The 24,506-nt window shown below is 44.0% G+C and overlaps 1 protein-coding gene across 1 annotated transcript in view; it reads left to right on the top strand.

The window, feature by feature from the left end:
• crtac1b (cartilage acidic protein 1b) overlaps nt 1–24,506 on the top strand; it is a 292,080-nt gene that overhangs the window by 175,269 nt on the left and 92,305 nt on the right. Inside the window, 1 exon segment of the mRNA XM_073027043.1 lies at nt 7,188–7,333. Within this exon segment, the coding sequence (XP_072883144.1) occupies nt 7,188–7,333 (146 nt within the window).

The raw sequence follows: 24,506 nt of genomic DNA, 5'->3' as shown, positions 1-24,506 counted from the left end.
ACAGCTCCTGTGGCTCCTCCCACAGACCCCGGTATAAAGGCGATTGAGGTCTGAGCCCGGCCTCTCTGTCTCCAGGATGTAGTATGGTGGTCAACCACTGCTTGTTCCTTCTTCCAGTCAATAAAAGCCGATATCTCGCCTTTACGTCTCAGAGAGAGAGTTATTGATGGTGCATCAGCTACCCAGCTTAGATTCCTGAAATGTAACTTCAGGAAAGATAAGAAATGCATCAATTGGAGATGGGGCCCCAGCTCAAGGTTTCCCAGCGCTCGACTCCATATTGGCTCTGTATTATCCAGATCATGGGTCAGCCATTTCAGGGACCCCTGCTTCATTCAGACCGGAGAGTCTGGGCTGCAGTGAAGGAGGTTAAGATGGGACATGATTCAGGTATATAGTGTAGGCCTCCGTTAGTCTCGATAGACCATGGATTTGCATCTTGGAAAGTTTCCAGGGCACAAGCCTGAGCAAGGTTTTTTTATATGGAAGACCAGCAGTTGTCCAAGCTGCAAGTCTCCCCTCTCCACGCCACCGATGTTGACCAAGGGAAGGGCATTAGGACCCATACAGCTTGGCACCGTTGTCGTCGCAGAGCAATGTGTGGTTAAGTGCTTTGCTCAGGGACACACACGCAGCCTCAGCCAAGGCTTGAACTAGCGACCTTCAGATAACTAGACGAACGCCTTAACCACTTGGCCACGCGCCAACGCAGGTATATTAAGTTATGAGGAATGTATAATCTATAATGATAAATTTGGTAGATAAGATTCACCAGGATGTTATATAATACTGAGATATATAGAATTATGCAGCTACATAAAACATAGATAGGCCATACTTGAAGCTGTATAAAGCTTTGGTTAGGATTACACTTGGAGTCTTCTATCTTCTTATTCTAGCTTCTTTCACCTTCATTTCCAGTCCTGATGAAGGGCCTCATCCTGAAGTGTCGACTATTTATTCCTCTCCATTAATGCTGCCTCACCATCTGAGTTACTCCAGCATTTTGTGTGTGTTGCACTCGGAGTATTGTGTGTAGGTCTGGTCATCCCAATACAGAAAAGATGTGGAGGCTTTGGAGAGGGTGCAGGAGAGATTCACCAGGATGTTACCTACATTGCAACTAATAGCCATAAGGTTGAACAAACTTGGAATTTCTTTCTCTGTGTATGCTGAGTGAAGATTTGATGTAGATTCCAATAATTATGAGAGGAGTAGTTGGAATAGACAGAATCTTTTCCCCAGAGTTTGTTTGTTCGTTTGTTATGTACCATGCTGTATGAGATGAATCACCATGGTCTTGACCGTGATCGTGGTTGTTCTTGGTAGATTTTTCTACAGAAGTGGTTTGCCATTGCCTTCTTCTGGGCAGTGTCTTTACAAGAGAGGAGACCTCATCCATTATCAATACTGTTCAGAGATTGTCTGTCTGGCATCAGTGGTTGCATAACCAGGACTTGTGATATGCACCAGCACTCATACTCATACTTGGCAGCTTAATATCCGAATGAAAATGCCTTCTTGACCTCTTGTCACGAGAGGTTGTTGATTCCCTTTGCTCTCTTGCATTTAACCATTATATGCTTTGGATCTCTTTTCCTAGGAGTTAACATTTCTCTGTAAAAGCCAACCTCCTCTAACTGAGGATGTTTTATCATTTTTAATGAATACCTTCACCTGCTCATTGGTTTTCAATGTCCCTGGTCGCTAGAGGGCCTGCATTTTAAGTGAGAGAAGAAACATTTAAACGAGGTGTGCAGGGTAAGTTTTTAATACGGAGAGTGGTAATTGGTGGAAGCAAAGACAAAAGTTAATTGTATTTGTCACATACATCTGAACTGAAACATACAGTGAACTGAAAACCATTGTGCTACCAGGACAGACAGCAAATACAATATCTGAGTTTGATCAGTTTTTGAAAGGCACATAGTATGCAGGGATGGGGAGGTATATGGACCACGTACAGGCAGAAGGAACTGACTTACTTTGCCATCATGTTTGGCACAGCCATTATGGGCTGCAGGATCTATCCCCATACTGTACTGTTCTTTACTTTTACAATCCGGCCCTCTGGCCCAACGTGCCTGCGCTGCTCAATTACACCAAAGTGACAAATTAACCCACTAAACCGTAATGTACATCTTTAGAATGCTGGTGGAAACCCGAGTATGTGGACCAAACCAGTGTGGTCACGAGAGGAATGTACAAACTTTTTACAGACAGTATTGGGAATTGAACCCAGATGGCTGGCCTGTAAAGCATTGTGCTAACCATTATGCTACCATACTGCCCTAAAGGAGGACGGTTCCTCCCACTGATGCAGCAGATCTATTGTGATAGATCAAGCAATGTCTCCAGTCCTGGTGAAGGGTTTCAACCAAAATCATTGACAGTTTATTCTTGTTCATGGATGCTGCCTGATGTGCTGAGTTCCTCTGACATTTTGTGTGTGTAAGTCTCCACAATAATGGCAGCTCACTTTTTGATACATGTTCAGTAAGGTAACATTTGGCAGTCTATAGACCACTCCTACCTGTGTTCTTTTCTCCCTTCCTGTTCCTTCCTCCACCCAATCCAATTCTTCATCACAATCTCAGTCTCTTCATCAGGATCCTGCACCGTCTGGGCCATGTCAATGCTGCTAACAGCCAAGAGGTACAGGAGCCTTAAGACTCACGCCTCGAGGTTTAACAACAGCTTCTCCCCCACTGTCAGGTTCTTGAACCAACCTGACAAACCCCAACACTACCTCAAGTGATATACTTTTCTCCCACTCTCGCTCAATCTTGGGCTTGTGTCATAGTTTTTGTTTTGTTGCTTATTTGGCACTATGTATAATTTATGTTAATTATATTAATTATGTATTATGTTAATTATATATATGTTGTTTGTCCTCATCTTGTAACATTCTGTGCTGCTGCTACAAAGAGCTAACGGTCGTGGCATTTATACCCCGTGTATATATGCTGACGACAGGAAACGAACTTGAGTTTAATCTGTATCACTCCTTCCCATTACACCAATACCATGATTGATTATCAACATTACACAGTTTCAAAGTACATTTATTACCTAAGCCTGTATGCGTAACACAACCGTGAGATTCATCCTCCCCACAGACAGCTACGAAACGAAGAAAACCATGGAACTCGTTCAAAGAAAAACATCAACCCCCACCCACACCCCCAGGATCAAAAAAATCACGCAAACGGGATTAAAAAAAAAGCAAGTGAAAAAACACAAAAACAAAAGAGTCAGGTTATGTTCAGTTTAGTTCAGTGTTCATTTCCCACAGGCCGCCCCAATCCAAAAGGAGTGACCGGAAACCAGGGAAAATTATAATGAGGACTACAGAGTCCAATCCAATTCACAAATCGTGGCAAATAAACCTTGCCCAAGACCCAAGACTCCAGCATCAATGGAGAGAGAGAGAGAGAGAGAGAGAGAGAGCATTAGAACACAGGTACCTTCCCTTAGCAGCTGCAAGCGAGAGACCATCGCACGCAGACATCTTCTTCTGGCAGCAGCAAATGAGAGGCCGGTAGAGGGCACTGAACACTCGCTCGCCTTCTGCACTTGCCTCGATGATTGTAATTCTCCTCGGTGCTTTAATCGGCATGATCTGCGTGAAGCGGTGGGTTCACGTCCTGTCTCCAGGCTTCTTGGCCTTGAGGCTACACGCCTCATGGAAACACCCTCGGAGACAGCAAAGCATTAGATGGCTCAATCGGGCCGAAGACACACCACCAAAATGTAGATCACAGGCTCCAACAGCTTCTGAAAGAAAAAGAAGACGCATATGAAGTGAAAGAAACAGTTTTGTGAACCGTCTGAAGCTGCCCCGGTACCATCTTCTTCTGCACCCCCCTCTGCCCTTTTTACTTATTTTGAAACATCAACTAACGGGGAATGTTGAGATACCAGTCCTCGTCACCCTGTAGCCATGAAGCCTGGAGGATGATCAGACGTCAAGCTCCAATCGTTGGAGCCCCATGTCAGTGAGTCCCTGCACCTCAGATGGGGAAGTCGAAGGCCCAATATTCTGCGAGTTTGAGTCCATTGGAGATCGGAGGCTGAAGACGGCCTGCCCTAGGGTTAGGGGACTGTGTGGGTGAGTGGGAGGGAGGGATGAAGCCTGTTTCACTGTTGTTGCTCTGTCACTTTGTACATTCTGCTTTGTGAAGTTCAGTGTTTATTCTGCCAAGCGCTCTGGGCATGCTATGTTACCACCCGATGTCTGGTGACACATGCGGGCTGCCCCCAGCACATCCCTGATTGTGTCGATTGTTAACACAAATGACGCATTTCAGTGTATGTTTCAATGTATGCATGATAAATGAATCTGAATGTGAAATCTGTCGCTGTAATGGCTCTTGAATCAGATTCATTTAGTTCTGTTTGTGCTGGCAACTCATCTGGTTACAAATGCTGTGTGCGTTCAGAATAAAGAGCCTTAAGCTTTTTACAGTTGTTAAGTGGTCCCTTTACAATTTCTGCTGCAGTTTTGCTTATCTCTTCTGCTATTTCTATCTCTGATTTTCGTTCCTCTCTTCACCACCCTGTACCAGTGCTCCTTCATTTCTTGAACCCTCCCCAATTGTGGAAAGGTCTTTTTCACTTCCCTATGTAAGTCATTTTCTAGGACACTGGTCTCAGATGGTTGAATGCAGCCTATTCCAATAGAACAGGTCCATCCTTCCTCAGTGCTAGGGGCATTTCTTCCACAATGATGAAAGGTCTCAGCCCAAAGCATCGACTGTTTATTCCCCTCCATAGATGCTGCCTAACCTACTGGCTTCCTGCAATGTTTTGTGTACAAAAGAATTCCTGAAGAGTCTCAGCCTGAAACGTCGACTGCTTATTCATTTCCATAGCTGCTGCCCGACCTGCTGAGTTCCTCCGGCATTTTGTGTGTGTTGCTTTGGATTTCCAGCATCTGCAGACCTCCTCAATTAGCCTAATGCTAGTTCCCACTCCATGTTGTCACAAAGTTATCAGCTTGCTCCTCATGAGAACCGAAGGTGTGCAGACTGCCTGTGCGTTTCCTACTTCAGAACCTCGCCAAGCCTTGAAGGAACATGACATCTCCACTAACTGCTGGGAACCTCTGGTCCACAATCAATCAGAGCAGATGAGAAGCATTCGGGATAGGATTGAGTTGGTTAATTGCGAAGCATTCGGGATAGGATTGAGAATCTTGAGGTGATGTGTGCTGCTCTGGGTTTCCAACATCTGTAGGATTTCTTGTGCTTACCTCTCTGATCTTATTTCCCCTTATCCAATGTGCACATGGTTTGTGAAGTAATCTGGAGATTGTCCCCTGTGTGGTTCTTCTTTGCAAACTTTCGCCCAAGCTGTTCCAAACCTCACAGCCGAAGATCTTTCCTACTTGTAGAGTCATTTGGCATGGAAACAGGCCCTTTGGCCCAAGCTGGCCATATTACCAAAGAGCTGGTCCCATCTGCTAATATTAGGCCCATAGCCCTCTGAACCTCTTATTTCAACCTCTTATTCTCAACCACTATTTCTGGCAGCTCATTCCAAACACATAGCACCCTTTGCATGAAGAAATTATGTCCGTTTTAAATCTCTTGCCTCTACCCCTCCCATCCATGTGCGTATCCAAACGTCTCTTAAATGTTGCCTTTGAACCTGTTCTCCCCTTGAGAGTGTGTGCCTTTCCTCCCAAATTCCAAAGACGTGCAAGCTAGGGTTATAAACTCAAGAGAGTCTGTAGATGCTGGAAATCCAGAGCCACACACAAAATGCTGGAGAAACACAACTGTTCAGGCAGCATCTATGGAAATTATAAACATATAACACATCTTTATCTCCACCCTCCCACTCTCCATTTTCTGCAGGGATTTTTCCCTCCATGATTCCGTTGTCCATTTGTCCCCCTCGACAAATCTTCCTCCTAGCACTTATCCCTGCAAGTGGAAGAAATGCTACAGCTGCGCATTCACCTCCTCCCTCACCTCCATCTGGGGCCCCAGACGGTCCTTCCAGGTGAAGCAACTCTTTGCCTCCAAGTCTATTGGGGTCGCCTATTGTATCCACTGCTCCTGTTGAAACCCGACAGAGATCGGAGTTTGCCGAGCACCTTTGCTCCTTCTGCATAAAGCAGGATTTCCCAAAGGCCTACCATTTTAATTCCAATCCCCGTTCCATTGCATGAGGTCAGTCCATGGCCTCCTCCACAGCCATGATGAGATCACTCTCAGGGTGGAGGAGGAACACCTCATATTCCGTCTGGGTAGCTTCCAACCTGATGACATGAATATCGATTTCTCCATCTTCCAGTTATTTTTTCCTACTCTCCTTCCCCCTTCTTCATTTCCCCACTCTAACTCCCCTCTTACCACTTATCTTCTCCTCAGCTACCTATCACCTCCTCCTTCCCTTTCTCGACTCTCCTCTCCTGTCGGGTTCCTTTTCCTTCAGCCCTTTATCTTTGCCACATCACCTCCCAGCTTCTAGCTTGTACTCCGTTCCCTCCCTTCCTTTCTCATTCTGGCTTCTCCTTCCTTTCCAGTCCTGTGAAGGGTCTATAGATGCTGCTTGACCTGCAGCATTTAGCGTGTTAATGTTAGTAAGTTGTAAGAACGCTTTGCAGGCTCTGGAAGCATGTCGATACTTCCGGGCTATCCCCAGCACATCCTTGGACTGTGTTGGTCATTGATGCAGAAGACGTATTTCACCGTATGTTTTGATGTACTTGTGACAAGTAAAGCTAATCTTTAAAAATGTTAGAAATGTCTTAAGTTATTGAATCCAGTATTGAGCCTGAAAGGCTGTGACGTGCTCAGTCAAAAAGTGAGACGCCATTCTTTGAGTTTGTGTTGAGCTTTGTGGGAACAGTGAGGAGGCTGAGGATGGGGAGGTCAGAGAGGAAAGGAATGAAGAATTAACAAACAGGCGACCAAGGGCTCAGGGTCAAATTTGCAGAGATAATTCATGTACAAGTTTCAGATACCACTGGTGATGCCAATATTTATTGTCTGTCCCTACCTGCCCCTGAACTGAAGAGGCAGTTGGAAGTCAACCCATCTGAAGGATGTGGAGTCACAATAGAGTGTCATTTGTAGTAGTCACTCGGTCTACACACCACTATAAACCATGAACCCACAGTATTACAGAAGATGGGTGATCCCATGTATAAAAGAATGTGTCCTCTTGCCTTTCAGGAATTGATGATCCTCACCAACATGGTCGTGGACTGGCCCTGGCAGACTTTAACAGAGACGGGATGGTGGATATAGTCTATGGTAATTGGATGGGACCTCACCGCTTCTATCTACAGACCATTGTGAATGGAAAAGTCCGCTTTAGGGTAAGAGTACATGGTGATGTTCATTGCATTTTGCCTCTAAGGGTTTTGTCCCCTTGCTTGGTGAGTTACTCCTGTTCGTCATTTTGTTAATGGAGATGTTGGGGAATGCGATTATCTGTTGAAATTCAAAGTACATACATCAAAGTACATATATATCACCACATGTTACCCGGAGATTCATTTTCTTGCAGAAGTAGAATAGAATCAATGAAAAACTACACAGAAAGTCAAGTCTAGTCACTTTTTATTGTTATTTCGACCACAACTGCTGGTACAGTACACAGTAAAAATGAGACAATGTTTTTTCAGGACCATGGTGCTACATGAAACAGTACAAAAACTAGACTGAACTACGTAGAAACAAAACAAAAAAAAAGAAATAAAAACTACACTAGACTGCAGACCTACCCAGGACTGCATAAAGTGCACAAAACAGTGCAGGCGTTACAATAAATAATGAACAAGACAATAGGCACAGTAGAGGGCAGTAAGTTGGTGTCAGTCCAGGCTCTGGGTATTGAGGAGTCTGATAGCTTGGGGGCAGGAACTGTTACATAGTCTGGTCGTGAGAGCCCGAATGCTTCGGTGCCTTTTCCCAGACAGCAGGAGGGAGAAGAGATTGTATGAGGGGTGCGTGGGGTCCTTCATAATGCTGTTTGCTTTGCGGATGCAGCGTGTAGTGTAAATGTCTGTAATGGTGGAAGGAGAGACCCGACGATCTTCTCAGCTGACTTCACTATCCGTTGCAGGGTCTTGCGATCCGAGATGGTGCAATTTCTGAACCAGGCAGTGATGCAGCTGCTCAGGATGCTCTCAATACAACCCCTGTAGAATGTGATGAGGATGGGGGGTGGGAGATGGACTTTTCTCAGCTTTCGCAGAAAGTAGAGACGCTGCTGGGAGCTGCTTTGCTATGGAGCTGGTGTTGAGGGACCAGGTGAGATTCTCCGCCAGGTGAACACCAAGAAATTTGGTGCTCTTAACAATCTCTACTGAGGAGCCGTCGATGTTCAGCAGGGAGTGGTCGCTCCATGCCCTCCTGAAGTCAACAACCATCTCTTTTGTTTTGTTCACATTCAGAGACAGGTTGTTGGCTTTGCAGCAGTCCGTTAGCCACTGCACCTCCTCTCTGTAAGCTGACTCGTCGTTCTTGCTGATGAGACCCACCACGGTCGTGTCATCGGCGAACTTGATGATGTGGTTCGAGCTGTGTGTTGCAGCACAGTTGTGGGTCAGCAGAATGAACAGCAGTGGGCTGAGCACTCAGCCCTGGGGGGGTGGGGGGGGGCGTGCCAGACTGACCAATGTGCAAAGACAATGAACTGCAAATACAAAACAAACCCAAACAGTAAGTCAGTAAATAAATAAAAACTGAGAATATGTTGAAGAAACCTTGAAAATGAGTCTGTAGGTTGTGGAATCAGTTCAGTGTTGAGGTGACTGAGCGTAGGCGCAGGGCACTGATGGCAGCAGCAACATGAGTGGATAGCCTAGAAGGTGAGGACCTTGATTATGAATGGCAAAAGGAGGCATACACGAGCGAGAAAGACCAGCTGGTTGAGTGGTGTTGCAACAACCTTGTACTCGATATCAGTAAGACCAAGGAATTGATTGTGTTCATCAGGAAGGGGAAGTTGAAGGAACACATATCATCAAGGGATCAGCAGTGCAGAGTGAGCAGTTTCACATTTATGTGTGTCAACGTCTTTGAAGATCTATCCTGGGTCCAATATATTAATACAATTGCAAAGAAGGCATGACAGAGGCTATATTTCATTAGGAGTTTGAGGAGATTTGGTATATCACGAAAGATTCTTGCAAGTTTCAACAGGTGTACCATGGAGAGCATTCTAACTGGTTGTATCACCTTCACATATAAAGGAGCCACTGCACAAGATTAGAAAAAGCTGCAGAAGGTTGCAAACCCAGCCAGCTCCATCACGGGCACTATCCTTTCTACCATCAAGGGCATCTTCGAAAGGTGATGGCTCAAAACAATAGCGTTTATGATTAATGACCCCCACCACCTAGGGCATGCATTACCACCATCAGGGAGGGGGAGCCTGAAGACACCCCACTCGCTTTAGAAACAGCTTCTTCCCCTCCGCCATCAGATTTCTGAAAGCACAATGAATCCATGAACACTTTTTTCTCTCTTTTTGCACTGCTTATTTATATACACAGTTGTTCTGGTTAATTGGGCTGTATCGAGATAATTTTGGCTGAATTAAGTGGCTGTTCCAATTGTCTGAAGTTTCATGGGAATAGTTAAAAACATATACAAAGATAAACTACCATTTAACTAAGTAACAAATTGTACATTTAAATTAAATACAGAACAGATTAGAATATTAACAAGATTACTACATACTATAACACTGTAGTTCCTAATAATTATCAATGGAGTAATTCATCCTGTGCACACTGCAGTGTTCATTTGTTTGACTGTAAATGAACAAAAGTTCATTTATGAGGAAAGAGCTACTTTTTCACTTGGGTTTGCACTCAAGCTTGTGACGGTTTTTCAGAGCTGGACGAATCACTGAGTGGGAGTACGACAAGAGCTAACTTTTCACTTAAGTTCGCACTCAAGATTAAAAAGATAGAACTCTGCAGCAGTTTTTTCCAAAGTTGGACTGTGACCAATCACTGAGCAGGATTCATTAGAAAGGGCGAATAAAAGTAACACAAGAGCAAATGGAACAGCTATTGTTGTGAGGAGGAACATCGTTAGGGGAACAGAGATGAGATTCTGTGGGTGCGATAGAGACATCCAGATGATATGTTGCCTCCCAGGTACCAGGGTCAGGGATGTCGCAGATTGGGTCCATGGCATTCTAAAGGGGGAGAGTGAGCAGCCAGAAGTCTTGGTGTATATAGGTAGGAAAGGTGAGGATGTCCTAAAGAGAGATTTTAGGGAGCTAGGCAGAAAGCTGAAAAGCAGGACCTCCATGGTAGTAACCTCTGGATTACTGCCAATGCTATGCACCAATGAGGGTAAGGATAGGGTGATTTGGCGATGAATGTGTGACTGAGGAACTGGTGCAGGGGGCAGGGGTTCAGATTTATATATCATTGGGATCTTTTCTGTGGGAGGTACGACCTGTACAAAAGGAATAGGTTGCACCTGAACCCAAGAGGGGCCAATATTCTTGTGGGCAGGTTTGCTAGAGCTGTTCGGGTGGGTTGAAACTAATTTGGCAGGGGGATGAGAATTGAAGTGATGGCGCTGAGGATGAGGTAGATGCTTGCAAACAGACGCATTGTGTAGTGAGACTGCTTGCAAGGAGATGCTGATGACAGGGCAAAATTACAATGTGTAAAAAGCAGACAAAATCAAACAGGGTGATGAATACAGGTCTGAGGGTGTTGTATTTGAATGAACGCAGTATACAGAATAAGGTTGCTGAACTTGGAGCACAGTCACAGATTGGCATGTATTAACGTTGGAGCCATCACTGAATCATGGCTGAAAGAAGCTGTGAGCTTAACGTCCAAGGATACACGTTATAATGAAAGGACAGGCAGGAAGACAGAAGGCATGGCTCTGTTGATAAAAACGAAATCAAATCATTAGAAAGAGGTGACATAAGGTCAGAAGGCGTTGAATCATTGTGAGTAGAGCTAAGGAAATGCAGGAGTTAAAAGACCCTTTACATACAGACCCCAAAACAGTAGTAAAGATGTGGTCTACGAATTAGAACGGGAGATGGAAAGTGCATGCTGGAAGGACAATGTTACGATAGTCATGAGGCATTTCAATATGCAGGTATATTGGGAAAATCAGGTTGGTGCAGGATCCCAGGAGGGGAGTTTTCTAGAATGCCTGCAAGATAGCTTTTTAGAGCAGTTCATGGTTGAGCCCACTAGGGATTGGCTATTCTGGATTGTGTGTTGTGCAATGAGCTAGAACTGATTTGAAAGCTAAAGATAAAAGGGGCCAGTGATCATACTATGATAGAATCAATTGAGAAGTAGCTAAAGTCAGATGTATCAGTAAAGGGAATTACAGAGGCATGAGAGAGGAGCTGGCCAAAATTGATTGGTAAAGAACAGTTATGGCTGTAATTTCTGGGAGCAATTTGGAAGGTGCTGAATTTGTACATCGCAAAGAAGAAGAAGTATTCAAAAGGCAGGATGACGCAACCGTGGCTGACGTGGCAAGTTAAAGCCAGCATAAAAGCCAAAGAGAGGGTATATCATGGAGCAAAAATTAATGTGAAGTTAGAGGATTTGGAAGCTTTTAAAAACCAACAGAAGCCAACTAAAAATGTCATAAAGAAGGAAATGATGGAATATGAAGACAAACTAGTCAATGATATTAATGAGGATATCGAATGTTTCTTCAGATACATGAAGTGTAAAAGAGAGGCAAGCATGGATGTAGGACCACTGGAAAATGATGCTGGAGAGGTAGTAATGGAGGACAAGGAAATAGCGGATAAACCGAATAAGTGCTTTGCATCAGTCTTCATTGTGGAAGACACTAGCAGTATGGCAGAAAGTCAAGAGTGTTTGGGGGCAGAAGTGAGTGTAGTTGCCACTACTAGGCAGAAGTTTCTTGGGAACTGAAAGGTTTGAAGGTAGATAAGTCACCTGGACCAGGAGGTATGCAGTCCAGGGTTCTGAAAGAGGTGACTGAAGAGATTTCGGAGGTATTAGTAATGATCGTTCAAGAATCAATTGATTCTGACATGGTTCTGGAGGTCCGGAAAATTGCAAATGTCACAACACTCTTCAAGAAGGAAGAAAGGCAGAAAAAAGGAAATTATAGGCCAGTTAGTCTAACCTCAGTGATTGGGAAGGTGTTGGAGTCAATTGCTAAAGATTTGGCTTCGGGGTACTTAAAGGCACATGATAAAATAGGCCGCAGTCAGCATGGTTTCCTCAAGGGAAAATCATGCCTGACAAATCTGTTGGAAGTCTTTGAAGAAATAACAAGCAGGATAGACAAAGGAGAATTGGTGGATGTTGTTTACTTGGATTTTTTGGAAGGCCTTTGACAAGATGCCACACATGAAGTTGTTTAATAAGATAAAAGCCCATGGTATTACGGGAAAGATTCCAGCATGGATAAGGCAATGGCTGATTGGCAGGAGGCAAAGAGTGAGAGTACAGCGAGCCTTTTATGGTTGGCTGCTGGCAACAGTGGAGTTCCACAGGGGTCTGTGTTTGGAGTGATTCTTCTTACATTATATGTCAATGATTTTGATGATGGAATTGATGGCTTTGTGGACAAGATTGTGGATGATACGAAGATAGGTGGAGGGGCAGGTAGTTTCAAGTTAGTAAAGAGGCTACAGAAGGGCTTAGACAGATTAGGAGAATGTGCAAAGAAGTGGCAGATGAAATGCTGTGTCGGGAAGTGTATGGTCATGCACTTTGGTAGAAGAAATAAAAGTGTAGGCTATTTTGTGAATGAAGAGAAAATTCAAAAATCTGACGTGCAAAGGGACTTGGGAATACTCACACAGGGTTCCTTAAAGGTTAATTTGCCGGATGAGTCTGTGGTGAGGAAGACAAATGTGATGTTAGTAATCATTTCAAGAGGACTGGGATATAATAGCAAGGATGTAATGTTGAGGCTTTATAAAGCACTGGTGAGGCCTCACTTGGAGTATTATGAGCTGATTTGAGCCCCTTATCTAGGAAAGGGTGTACTAACATTGGACAGGGTTGAAAGAAACATCACAAAAATTATTCCAGGATTGAAAGGCTTATCATATGAGGAGTGTTTGATGGCTCTGGGCCTCACTGACTGGAATTCAGGAGAATGAGGGGCGACCTCAATGAAACCTATTGAATGTTGAAAAGCCTTGACAGAGTGGACGTGACGTGGATATTTCCTATGGCAGGGGGAGTTTAAAACCAAAGGACACAGCCTCCAAATAGTGAGTTGTTCTTTCAGAATGGAGATGAAAAGGAATTTCTTTCTAGAGAGTAGTGAATCTGTGGAATTCATTGCCACAGGCAGCTGTGGAGGCAAAGTCATTAGGTACATTTAAGGCAGAGGTAATAGGTTCTTGATTAGTCAGGTCATAGAGAAGGCAGGGGATTGGGGCTGAGATAAAAAATGGATCAGCCATGAAAAAATAGCATAGCAGACTCAATGGGCCAAATAGTCTAATTCTGCTGCCTTATCTTATGGCCTTAAATTCAGCGCAGCCACCTAGTGCAGATAATGGACTGCCTTCATACAATGCTTTCAATGGTTGCATCCTCCGAATCTGCATTTTCATTGTAACATTCAAGATTATTGTTCATTTCATTTTTCAATCTTTTTATTGATTTTCAAATAAAGAATAAACAAATCAGAGGAGGAGTTTAGCAAACAGATAATATAAAAGACATATAAACAGCAATAATAAAAACAGAAAGTATATAATGTCAAAATCAAATAGGTAAAATATGCTGTTATATATACAATGGTCAAAAAAAACTACAACTCCTCATAGCAATCATAAAATAAACAGACTGGGAAGTTTATTTGATAAAGGAAAAAAGAAACCCCACTAACTAAACTGAAACAACAAAAAAAAAGAGAAAGAAAAAAGAAAGAAAAAGAAAGATTTGGGTAGTCCAATTGAGGATAAAAAATTTTTAAAAAGAGAGAGAAAAAAACATCCTTCCAGTCATCTCCGAACCTTCAAGGATAAGGATTTTCCCCAAAGAGAATAAAGAAAAATAAATAATTAACAAATAAATTCAATCATGTGAAAATATTGAATAAAGGGTCGCCAGACTTATTCAAAATTAAAGGATGTATCAAATGTTCGGCTTCTAATTTTCTCCAAGCTTAGACATGACATAATGGAGGAGAGCCAATAAAAAACAGTAGGTGGGTTAGATTCTTTCCAATGTAGCAAAATAGCTCTCCTAGCCAGTAAAGTTGAAAAAGCTATCACATGTTGAGCGGAAGCAGACACTTTGCTTGTTATTATTGTTAACACCTTCAAATTCTTTGTAGTTTCTACCTTGTTAAAGTAGTAAAACAATTTCATTTTCATCCCCATTCGTTTCTGGCATCTCCAAGCTGAATGCTTGAAATCACTGTGAGCAAAACAGTTTGGAATTGTCTCAGTGCTTATTCCTCGCTAACTATCAGTAATGACAAAAATCACTGCCTTTTAAACTTACACGCAACTGACACTATTTAAAAACAGTTTGCTCTAAGCACGGTATCGTGTTTAACAGCAACACAAGTGCACGTGACTGATACTTGTTAGAAACAGTCTCCCGTCCTAGTGAAGTGGCATAATGTCTCAAATGAATATTTGCCCTGATTAATCAATGGCACAGTTACCCAGAATACACTATATATTTATTTCTGTTTTATGTCATTTGTTTTTTTATATAGTACTGCTGCCACAAAACAATAAATGTCATGACATATGTCAGTGATATTAAACCTGATTCTGATTCTGAATTCTTGTGGTAGCACTCTTTGTACCCGTGCTCAATGATAGGCAGTATCCATCACCTGTTGTAGGCTTTTCCAGTCCTGGGCATTGGTGTTTCCATACTAGACCATGATGCAACCTGTTAGGTTACTCTCCATTGTGCATCTGTAGAAGTTCGTCAAAGTTTTAGGTGACATGCCAAACTTCAAAGAAAGTCTTAGAATGCTTCACATTCCCATTTGGATATGTTCATACATGGCCTCCTCTACTGCCATGATGAGGCCAAACTCAGGTTGGAGGAGCAATACCTCATATACCGTCTGGGTAGTCTCCAACCCCTTGGTATGAACATCAAATTCTCCAACTTCTGGTAATTCCCTCCCTCTCCCTTCCCCCATCCCACTTTCACTCTGCCTCCTCTTCTAGCTGCCTATCACCTCTCTCATGATTCTGTCTTCTTCTACTACCCATCATGCTTTCCCCTTACATTCCTTCTTCATCTCTCCTGCCTATCCCCTCCCTGCTTTCCCCCCCCCCCCCACCCCTTGATCTTTCCTCTGATTGGTTTTTCACCTGGCACCTTCCACCCTCCCCCCACCTTCTTTATAGGGCCCCTGACCCTCCTTCTTCAGTCCTGACGAAGGGTCTCGGCCCGAAACGTTGACTGCTCCTTTCAACGGATGCTGCCCGACCTGCTGAGTTCATCCAGCTTGTTTGTACGTGTTGATTTGACCACAGCATCTGCAGTGTACTTTGTGTTTTCTAAGAAACTCTACCTTGTAAAGTCTTCTTTGTAATGGTATTTGCGCGCTGGTTCCAGGAGAGATCCTCTATAATATTCACATATTCAAAAAAGGAGGAGTATGGACAAGATTGGATCCCAACCAGTCCTGGTGAAGGGTCTCAGCCTGAACTGTTGATTGTTTACTCTTTTCCTTAGATGCTGCTGAGCCTGCTGAGTTCCATTAGTCATGATCGAATGGCAGAGCGGAGTCGATGGGCTGAATGGCCTAACTCTGCTCCTATGGCTTATGGCCTTATGATTTTATGCTTGCCTTTATTAGTTGAGGCACTGAAGTTAAGAGTTGGGAAGTTACACTGCAGCTTAATAAATCTCTAGAATATTGCGGGCTTTTCTGGTCACTCCAAAATAGTAAGGATGTGGAGACTTTGGAAAGGAAGCAGGTGAGGTTTACCAGGATGGTGCTTGGATTAAAGGACGTGTGCTATAAGGAGAGGTTGGGCTGCTTTCTCTGCAGCGCCAGAGGCTGAGGGGCGGTCTGATAGAGGTTAATAAGTTTCTGAAAGGCATGGTGTAGACAGCCAGATGGTGTGTCCTGCCGAAGGATTTCGGCCTGAAACGTCGATTGTACTCTTTTCCATGGATGCTGCTGAGCTCCTCCAGCATTTTGTGTGTGTTGCTTGGATTTCCAGCATCTGCAGATCTTCTCTTGTTTGTGAGTAGACAGCCAGCATCATTTTCCCAGGGTCAAAATGTCTAATACTAAAAGGCACGCACTTAACGCAAGAGGGGGTAAATTCAAAAGCGACATGTAAGGCAAGATTTTTTCACAGTGAGTGGTGAACGCCCGGAATTCACTGCCGGGAGTAGAGGCAGATTTAATAAAGGCACCTAAGAAGCTCTTTGATAGTCACGTGATTGTGCAGAGAATAGAGCAGGGGTGACCAACCTTTCTTATGCCATGGACCCCCACCATTAACCAAGAGGTCCGTGTACCTCAGGTTGGGAACCCCTGGAATGGAGGGATATGGACATTATGTAGACAAAAGGAACTAGTTTGGGTATTGAGTTGTTAGTTTAATCAGATCAGCACAACATTGTGGGCTGAAGGGTCTGTTCTTGTGCTAGATGTTCTATGTTAATACGGTTGATGCTTCCGAAAGTCAGTCATTCATAAAATTATAGTTACTGACTTGATAGTTATAGACATGAAAAAATTCAATAGTAGTCTTGACCCATAGGTGTCCTTGATACCCACAAGATTAACCCAACAATTCGGATGTTTTGAATCAAATATTCACTGATCCTCAACTCTTATATATTCTACTGCAGTATTAAAAAATCATTAAATGATCATTTTCTTAATAATTCATCTCTGGGCATAGTGTGTGACCTTTAAAATGGATGATACATGTTTTGGATGTATGAACAATTTTGATAAATCTTGTTACATCATCCAATCAATCCAGTGAACTATTATCTCCCATTAGCTGAATTCCAGATTGGTGAGCAGGTAGTCTTCATGGTTCTCCTCATTAATTTAGTTAATGACCATTTAATGCAGCAACGACTGGTAAATCAATATTATGCATATTGCAGGGCTCACTTAGATGTTTTTATAACCTTTGTTGTCTCATGGGGGAGTGACATTTACTGCTCTAGATGTTTCTCCATTCAAAAGGGACTTACTCCTCCCATTCCCCCTTCACTTGAAGACGTCTACCGTTGGGTGAGAGCTTTGCGGAGCCAGCCTGTGCTCCCAACAGAAAGAAATCTTAGACAGCATGACTTATGAGGATGTGCTGAGCAAGCTAGGGCTTTTCTCTTTGGAACAAAGGAGGATGAGAGGTGACTTCATAGAGATCTACAAGATGATAAGAAGCATAGATCAAGTGGACAGCCAGAGATTGTTCTCTCAGAGTGGAAACAGCTAATGCTAACTTTATGCTGATAGGACATAGTATAGGAGATATTCCAGAGGTTTTTTTTTAACAGAGAAAGTAATAGGTGTATGGAATTAGCTGCCAGGAGTGATGATAGAGGCAGATACATTAGGGACCTTTCAGAGAGTCTTAGGCACATGGCTGAAAGAAAAATGGAAGGCTATGTGGGAGGGAAGGATTAGATGGACCTTAGAGTTGGTTAAAGGGTAGGCACAACATCATGGACTGAAGGGTCTGCACTGTGCTGTAGTGTTTTATGTTCTATGAGTTCAGGTGGAATATGACAATAAGAACATAAGAAATAGGAGCAGGAGTCGGCCATCTGGCCCGTCGAGCCTGCTCCTCCATTCAATAAGATCATGGCTGATCTGGCTATGGACTCATCTCCACCTACCTGCCTTTTCCCCATAACCCTTAATTCCCCTACTATGCAAAAATCTTCCAACCTTGTCTTAAATATATCTACTGAGGTAGTCTCTACTGCTTCATTGCACAGAAAATTCCAGTTTCACCACTCTTTGGGAAAAGCAGTTTCTCCTCATCTCCATCCTAAATCTACACTCCCCTAAACCCTGAGGCTATGTCCCCTAGTTCTTGTTTCACCTACCAGTGGAAACAACTTTCTTGCCTCTATCTTATCCAGCCCTTTCATAATTTTATGTTTCTATAAGATCTCCTCTCATTCTTCTGAATTCCAGCAAGTACAGTCCCAGGCAACTCAATCTCTCATCTTAGTCTCACCCCCTCGTCTCTGGAATCAACCTGGTGAATCTCCTCTGTACCGCCTCCAAAGCCAGTATATCCTTCCTCAAGTAAGGAAACCAGAACTGCACACAGTACTCCAGGTGTGGCCTCACCAGTACCCTGTACAGTTGCAGCATGACCTCCCTGCACTTAAATTCAATCTTTCTAGCAATGAAGGCCAACACTCCATTTGCCTTCTTGATAGCCTGCTGCACCTGCAAACTAACCTTTTGTGATTCATGCTTGCTAGAATCCATACTATGTTTAGAGTCATACAGCATAGAAACAAGTCCAGGCCAACTCACCCAAGCCGACTACCATGCTTATCAAGCTCGTCCTTTTGCCTACACTTGGACAGTATCTCGCTATATCTTTGCCTTCCATGTACTTCTCTGATGTGCCTGGTCTGTTTCTGATCATCTTTTTGTGCGGGGAAGGGGGATTTGGGGGCTGATGATCGTGCTACCTTTCTTTTCTTTCTTGGTTTCTTGGCTATCTGGAGAAGAAGAATTTCAGAGTTGTATAGTTTGATAATAAATGAACCTTAGATCCTCATCTCAATGTCTTTTGAATGTTGCTACTGCATCAGAATTAGAAATCAGAATCAATTTTATTATCACGGACAGGATGACTTGATACTTTTTGATTTGTGGCAGCAGTGGAGTGCAAAGACGTAAAATTACTATAAATTACAAAATAAATAAGTCGTGTAACAACAAAGGAATGGCAAGGTTGTATTCAAGGACCGTTCAGAAATCTGGTAGTGGAGGGGAAGAAGCTGTTTCTGAATCATTGAGTGTGGGTCTTCAGGCTCCTGTTCCTCCTCCCTCATGGTAGTACTGAGAACAGAGCAAGTTCTGGGTGGTGAGGGAACTTTATGATGGATGCCAGCTTCTCGAGGAACCAGCTCTTGAAGATGACTTCAGGGGTGGGGAGGGTTATTCCCCTGATGGAGCAGGCTGAGTCTCCAAACCACTTTGGCTTCTTGCGAACCTGTGCATTGGATCCTCCATTCCAGGGTGTGGTGTAACCAGTCAGAATACTGTCCACCACACATCTGTAGAAATGTGTCAGATTATTTGGTGGCCTCAACCACTTCTGTTGGCAATCCTTCCATATACTGACCATCCCCTGCATGATGAAGTTGCCCCCCAGGTCCGCTTTACATCATTAGACTCTCATCTTAAACCTATGCCCTCTGAAGATAAAAAGATTATTTGTCACATGTACATCAAAACATACAATTAAGTCATTTGCATCAAATCATATCAGCAAGGATTGTGTTGAGGGGGTAGACCACAAGTGTCACCACACTTCCAGTTCCAACAGAGCACACTCACAGCTCCCTGTGCTGGGGGAACTCAACAGATCAGGCAACAACTGTGGAGGGGAACAAACAGTTGATGTTTTGGCCTGAGATCCTTTATAAGGACTGGAAAGGAAGGGGGCCAAAGCCAGAACCAGAAGGTGGGGGGGAATGAGTACCAGCCGGCAAGTGATAGGTGAGGAAGGGTGATGAAGTGAGAAGCCGGGAGGTAATAAGTGGAAGAGTTAAAGGGCTGAAGAGGAAGGAATCTAATAGCAGAGGACAGTGGACTCTGGGAGAAAGGGAAGAAGGAGAGGAACCAGAGGGAGGCGAGGGACAAGCCAGGAGAAGAGAAGGGGTGAGACGGGAACCAGATTGGGGGTTGGGAAGTGGGGAGGAAAGTGCTCCTCTGCTTTAGTGTTTGCTCAATGACGTGACACGTCAGCGGGTGTGGGAAACCTCTTTCAGAGCTGCTGTATCTGTGGGAGTACCATCTCACAGGGACTGAGACGAAGTGAAAAGCTTTAGTTTGCATTTCACCCAGACAAACCATTCCATACACAAGTAGAATGAAATGTTACGGTTACACAGGAAGTGCAGTGCAGGCAGGCAGTTAAGTGCAAGGGTCATGGTGAGGTAGACTGAGAGTTCAGAAGTTTATTGCTTACCGTATGAGAAGTCCATTCAAGAGTCTGATCATGAGTGTTCGAGTTTCTGATGACAGTGGGACAGAAGCTGCCTTAAGCCTGATGGCATATGGTTTCAGGCTTCTGCCTAGCAGGAAGCGGGTAGAGGACAGAATGACCAGGGTGGAAGGGGTCCTTGATCATGTTGCCTGCAATGGGAAATGTGGACAGAGCCCACTGGGCTGTGTTCACAACTCTCTGCAGTGTCATCCCAAACCAGGATACACCTGTAATAAACTGGCGAGGGTCATCGTGGACATCATTACAGAAACAGGCCTTCTGGCACATCCAGATCATTCTGCCTAGTCCCCTCGACCTGCACATGGAACCTAGCCCTCCAGTCCCCTCCTGTCCATGTACCTATCGATATTTCTCCTGATTGAAAGTGAACTCGCACCCTCTACTTCCGCTGGCACTCATGCCAAATCTTGGCAGCCTTCTGAGGAAGTAGTGGCGCTGGTGAGCTTTCTGGACCCTGGCGCCCACGTGGCTGGAGTAGTGTTTTCAAGGCTCCTGCCCAAGTAGCAGATCGTCCAAGAGTTGGCCTGAACACTTCAGCGCCCCTGCATTGACAGCCAACATCTTGTTGTTGCAGATTAATTTATTCTGTAGTGCAGCCGTCGGGCTCCTGATGCACAATTCAAGTCATTTGTCATCAATCAGTCTACCACACAGGCGGGCTTCCTTTGTTAGGAGAGCAGATTGCATGTTTAAGCATGCTCTGACCACCGACGTGACATTTCATTCTGCAAGGAAGCTGATACAGAGCCTATTAGAGAGCTGATGACATGTGAAATGAATGACCTCTTAACCTTCAAATGAATACGGTAATTAATGCCTTAGTCTGATCAGAGCTCAGTGAGTCTGCAGGTAAGCATTTACAAAGTGCTGGGCATCCCAATGCCTCCTTTTAGCCAGTGAGGAAGGAAGGTGAAATCAAAAGAACACATGGCAGTCCTCATGGGCGGTCAGCAGTGCAAAGGGTGAGCATCTTCAAGTTTCTGGGTGTCAACATTTCTGAAGATCTATATTAGATCTTCTTATACTCCTAATAAAATATAGCCACTGCTGTGCCTTCTTTGCAATTGCATGTTGGGCCCAGGATTTTGATGCATTTAAGAATAAGGCACACCAATGGCTATATTTCATTAGAAGTTGGAGGAGTTTTGGTATGTCACCAAAGACTTCAGCAAATTTCTGCAGATGTATCATGGAGATGTGTTGGCGCGTGGCCTAGTGGGCAAGGCATCAGACTAGTAACCTGAAGGTCACTGGTTCGAGCCTCAGCTGAGGCAGCGTGTTTGTGTCCTTGAGCAAGGCACTTAACCACACATTGCTCTGTGATGTCACCGGTGCCAAGCTGCATGGGTCCTAGTGCCCCTCCCTTGGGCAACATCGGTGGTGTGGAGAGGGGAAGGCCTGCAGCTTGGGCAACTGCCGGTCTCCCATACAACCTTGCCCAGGCTTGTGCCCTGGAAACTCCAGGCGCAGATCCATGGTCTCTCGAGACCGATGGATGCCAACACCATGGAGATACATTTGGAGATGGTTGCAACACTGTCTAGTATGGAAGTTCCAATGCACAGGATCAGAAAAAACTCAGACATCTCCTCTATCATGGCAGTTGCCTTCCCACCATTGAGGACATCTTCAGAAGGTGATGCCTCAAGAAGGTGGCATGCATCATTAAGGACCCACGTCACCCAGGAGCTGCTTTCTTCTCATTATTACTATAGGGGGGAGGTACAGGAGGCTGAAGATCTACATTCAGTGATTCTTAAACAACTTCTTCCCATCTGCTGTCAGATTTCTGAATGACTCATAAGCTATTTTGCACTCTTTTTTGCTCTATATAAATATTGTGCAAAAATATGCGTGTTTGTGGGTATATATAATATACTCTCACACACACACACACACACACACACACACACTCACACACACTCACACACACACACACACACTCACTCACACACACACACTCACACGCATACACACACACGCACACACACACACACTCACACACACACACGCACACTCACTCACACACACACACTCACACACACACACACTCACACACACACACTCACTCACACACACACACTCACACACACACACACTCACACGCACACACACTCACTCACACACACACGCACACACACTCACACACACACACACTCTCACACACACACACACACACACTCACACACACACACACACTCACATGCACACACGCACACGCACACACACACGCACACACACACACTCACACACACACTCACACGCACACACACTCACTCTCACACACACGCACACACACACGCACACACACACGCACACACACACACACACACACTCACTCTCTTATTGTCATTTATAATTCATTCTGTTGCTGCCTCAAGACAACAATTTTCATGACACATATCAAATTAATAAACGTGATTCTGTTTCTGTCATGACATCAGCAGGCCGTATATGCACAGCAAGCTCCCACAGCCGCCATCACCAGGTCACGCCCAGCAGGTCAGGCAGTGTCTGGGGAGTGAGAAAAGCTTTATCTCAGATCTCCATCGCCCACTTTTGATTCAGTATGTCAGTTGAGGAATGATTGTCATCGGGGCTGACTCCTTTGAGTATCTCTTTGGGACCTCCTGACTCCACCTCTGTGTCCCGACAGGATGCAGAAGGAAGTAAAGATTTCGCATTGCTACTCAGCTCGAAGGAAATTCTCTCCTCAAATTCCATGGCCTTTTCTACACATCTTCCCCCTTCCAGATCTTCCATGAAAACTAAAATGAATTCCAACCCAAAAAAAACAACACACACAAAATGCTGGTGGAACACAGCAGGCCAGGCAGCATCTATAGGGAGAAGCACTGTCAACATTTCGGGCTGAGACCTGATGAAGGGTCTCGGCCCGAAACGTCGACAGTGCTTCTCCTTATAGATGCTGCCTGGCCTGCTGTGTTCCACCAGCATTTTGTGTGTGTTGTTGTTTGAATTTCCAGCATCTGCAGATTTCCTCGTGTTTGCCCCCAAAAAAAACTCGGTTTTTGAACTAAAAGTGACACCAGTTATTTTTTTCTGTAAAAGAAATGGCTAGGATGTGGAATTGGAAGTAATTGTGATGCTCAAAAGCATAAGGAAGGTTCTTACCAGGTTCTGGGAAAGGGATTAATTGAATTGTTCAGAATCAGAATCAGATCACTGACTTAGATTACATGGTGTTTGTTGATTGGCTGTGTAATGCAAGACATAAAGTTACTATACATTGCAAAATAAATAAATAAATAGTGTAAAAAATACTATTGCTGCCATCAGGGAGGAGGTGCAGAAGCCTGAAGACACACACCTAATGATTCAGGAATAGCTTCTTCCCCTCTGCCATCCAATTTCTGAATGGACACTGAACCCATGAATACTACCTCACTATTTTTTTATTTCTACTTTATTTAATTACTTACTGTAAATCAAGTTTTTATTTCACGACATATGCCAGCGATATTAAACTCGATTCTGATTCTAAATCTGAAAGATTAACCATGTAGTGTTCCTGGGTTTAAGGACTATTCAGAAATCTGGCTGACCTTATTGACGAGCTGTACTTCAAAGTCTAAATAGTGGGACATGAACCCAGAATCTCTGACTCACAGACAAGATTGATGCACTCAGAGATGCAACCCATGCCTTTAAATAAGTAATTAAATAAGTATGGAGAAATTAAAAGAAATGTCAGTCTTGGCAGCAGTTTGACTGTGAAACCACTAGATTATTTAAGCATCCATCTGGTTCACTGATGTTCCTCAGAGATGGAAGCCTGTACTGATTATCCAGACTGCCTAAAGTCAGTGGTCACTATATTCGGCAGCTCAATGCATTGGAGCATGCCGACATGGTCAAGAGGTTCAGTTGTTGTTCCTCAAATATCAGAATGGAGAAGAAATGTGATCTAAGTGTCTTTGACCGGGGAAAGGTTGTTGGTGCCAGACACAGTGGTTTGAGTATCTCAGAAAATGCTGATCTTCTGGGATTTCCACACACAACAGTTTCTAGAGTTTGCAGAGAAAGGTACCCAAAACAAAAGAACAACCATTGAGCAGTCAAAAATGAGAGAGATCGGGGTGAATGGCCAGACTGGTTCAAGCTGACAGGAAGGAGACAGTATCTCAAATAACCCAATAGTGGTGTGCAGAAGAGCATCTCTGAATGCACAATACGTTAAACCTTGAAGTAATGGGTTACAGCAGGTCAAGACCATGAATATATATTCAATGTCCACTTCATTAGGTATAGAACATTCATAGGTGGTACCTAATAAAATCATCTCAGAGTGTATATGTGATTTTAGACCC

This window comes from Hemitrygon akajei, chromosome 23 (genome assembly GCF_048418815.1).
Source record: "Hemitrygon akajei chromosome 23, sHemAka1.3, whole genome shotgun sequence".
Lineage (NCBI taxonomy): Eukaryota > Metazoa > Chordata > Chondrichthyes > Myliobatiformes > Dasyatidae > Hemitrygon > Hemitrygon akajei.
The sequence above is the reverse complement of the archived record's forward strand: the minus strand, read 5'-3'. Positions and strand labels throughout refer to the sequence as shown.